The 3,185-nt window shown below is 33.7% G+C and overlaps 1 protein-coding gene across 1 annotated transcript; it reads right to left on the reverse strand.

Moving 5' to 3' along the window:
- Positions 1-379: 379 nt before the first annotated feature.
- On the reverse strand, positions 380-2,622 carry LOC120214342 (F-box protein PP2-A12-like). Its single transcript, XM_039212261.1, has 3 exons — positions 2,079-2,622; positions 1,882-2,000; positions 380-849 (listed from the first exon to the last, which is right to left on the reverse strand). Exons 1-3 carry the CDS (start codon positions 2,394-2,396, stop codon positions 414-416), a joined length of 873 nt encoding a protein of 290 aa, XP_039068192.1. The 5' UTR covers positions 2,397-2,622; the 3' UTR covers positions 380-413.
- Positions 2,623-3,185: the final 563 nt, after the last annotated feature.

The raw sequence follows: 3,185 nt of genomic DNA on the forward strand, positions 1-3,185 counted from the left end.
TTTATATAAATATCACAATATTTTTCATATTTTTAAAAAAATAAGTTTCAAAATCATCATATTGTGACACGTGTCACTTAAGGGGAAAATTAACGTTGTTGACGGCCCGGACACATAAATATGTAATGTTTATAACGTTAGGCACCTGGATGAGTCAAAAATAGTTTAGGCACCTATTTGGGAAAAACGACATAGTTTGGACACTTATTTTGATATTAAGCCTAAAAAAATAATTAAACAAAAAAAACTTGAAAGGGATCATTACTTAATTTTAAAGGTTTTGAAACTTTCAGGAGCTTAAAATACAATTCTTGTAAGATAACCCTCACAAAATTAAAACTTGATTAAATTCTCCTTGAATGTGTAAACCGCCCTACAAACTATAAAAAGAAAATTCTAACTACATGGGTTTATCACACTTTGAGAAATCCTTTGTGCTTTAGCCTTTCTTTAAATTTACTTGGGTATATAACAGCCGAGTCTAAACAAAGACCACCCTTTGTATGTGTGCAATCAATTTGTGTCATTGATAATTTGATCTTAGTCCATGAATTCGATTTCTCAAGGTTGAAGTCCCCCACATGGTAATGAAACCATTCCCCTGGATCACTCACCGTACATTGAGATGTGGCGTACTGCCCGTCTGACGTCCATAGCTGAAACCTTACCGGTTTTATATCCCAACCATGTACGTGCTTCGAGTTGCAGATCCGGCGACCGAAACTTTTCGTGGCACGACCGAGCTGTAGTCTGAAAAAAACGCTATAGGTCCCTGGTGGAAAGGGGAATTCCACCTCTCCGTCGACTTCAAACCACCATATTTGCTGAAGATATGCAATGGAACCAAACCTAAATAAAAAGGGAACCGAGATCAATAAAAAAAAACAATACACACATGTGGTTTTATCCCTTTTTACTGTATTCGATACATGTAGATATGTTGATATTCAAATCCATGCACGATGGCAATGATGTTCACATACATGTGGTATTATGCTAACTGCTATTAATCTTTAGAACTATGGGATGCAATAAAAACAGCAACAAAATGAGACTGTTTCTAAATGTGTCATGAGCTATATGAACCATAGACCATACAACCTATGTTTCAAAAAACACAAGAGGTGGCTTCTTTTGTTAGAGTCGAAACCGATTCAATAAAAAACCCTTGAATTTATAAAAGGGATAACATTAAAATTCACCGTAATGTTTAATTTAATAATCACTTTAATTTTTATTTTTTTTAAAGTATTTTAGTTCTCAACATTTTATTTTAATCAAAATGACTCATAATTAGATCAAAACCATTAGTTAACTAACAATCAATGTTTTTCATTGACCTGATAAGTCTTATGTATTTAAAGGATTGATATGATATGTGTTGCATCATCATTTTAAACATATTATATCTCACGTCATCACTTTAGATGCGTAGTATGTATCATGTCATTATTTCAATGTCATGTCAGTCTTTTGGATGTATAGAACTTATCACATTAATGACAAGCATTGATTAGCCAACTAATGGTCTCTGGACTCAAAATAAAACGTTAAAGCTAAAATAATGCTTAAAAATAAAGAACAAATCGATTATTCGGTCAACGTTACAGGTGTATTTTGAGTATATATGTTTATTAAATAAAGGACGAAATGTTTGTCACCACGGACTTGATCAAACCATGGGAATGAGAAAGCAGGGTACAAGTCAAATGCAGTGAGCGTAGTGGATTGTTTTAGTTTATCCATAAGGAGACGCTTTCAAAGAAGACAACTTGCGGGAATCAAAGGAGACCATATTGTTTTTTTCACAATTCTTCCACTGACTGACCCTAATCATAGCACCATCATCATGCATATGGAGATTTATCAGTAGATGATTACCTAGATTCTTCGGTAGGAATATGATTCCAATATCGTCGATCATCAATCCCTGTTATCTGCAAGCCCTTCGAAGATACTGACATACAAACACCGCCTGTGCTCTTATCCAGCCATACTTTCTGCAAAAGGAACCCAAATTTTAAAATCCCAGTTATTTTCTCGTTATCCAAACAAAAAGGGCAGAAGGAAAAGCATACCTTGGTGCCACCATCAAAAGTATTAGCTTTGCAGAGTCTTGCGTATATGCTTCTTTTACTCGATTTCTCAGGTGCAAAGCTCAGAATCTTCCCAACAAGGATTTGATAATTGGGTGGCAACTTCGATTCCCAAACGAAATCAGCCCAAGAAGCTGCCCTAAATGCTCTGTTCAACTTTGCCAACTTGCATATATGTGGAGGGTCTAAATACTCAATAATCGATGCCACACAGCTTTCTGGTAAGTCCCCCAAACTGGGTGATGACGAAGATAATAAACCATCTTCGTCGATGAACAAAGCAGAGAGACTAGCACCCATGAATTCGAAAAGTTTGCAGAAACCGGAGAACTAAGAAACTTCCAAGGCAGAGTATTGATGATAAAACACAGAACAAGAAAGAAGAGAGAGGTGGCAAGGGCTAACGAGTTGTTGCTTTAAAACAAGGGCGCGGACTCCCTTTTTAGGATTTTTTTTGTTACTGTTTTGTCTGTTTGTTTACCGAGAAAGGAAAAAAAAAAGACTTTGATCTTGACGATGAAATCAAAGAAAGATGTTTGTTTTTTATTCGATCCTGATAACCATATAACCAAATATATAGAGTTGTACCACATATTACAAATACAATTGTTTGAACTCAGAAACTTAAAATAAAATAATACTTCTTACTCGGTCCAGTAATTTTACACAAAATTTAAAAATTACATTCGAAAATAAATAAAGCTTGAATTAAATTATAACTTGTAATAAACTAGAACAAACAATCAATCGGTCACGAAATTTAGAATAATTAACACGAGATCATACAGTATCGTGCAACATTTATGCTGTTGTGCAAACAATTTAATTTATGTAAAATGATTGAAAAAGGTGAAGGTCTTGATTTCAAAGGGTTGAAAGTGAAAATTAATAATCAAAAGTTTGGATGTATGGATACTCACTCGAGGTACCAATGTTTGGTGAATCTTTGATGCTTAAGAATTTAGAAAAAGTTATATATATATATTATTTGTATTTATATGTTTAATTTGTTTGATTTATGAGTTTATTCGACTTAATAAAGAGTTTGAGATTTTAATTTTTGGATCATTTCAATGATTTTGATGTAAT

This window comes from Hibiscus syriacus, unplaced genomic scaffold (assembly GCF_006381635.1).
Source record: "Hibiscus syriacus cultivar Baekdansim isolate YM2019G1 unplaced genomic scaffold, ASM638163v2 tig00110057_pilon, whole genome shotgun sequence".
Lineage (NCBI taxonomy): Eukaryota > Viridiplantae > Streptophyta > Magnoliopsida > Malvales > Malvaceae > Hibiscus > Hibiscus syriacus.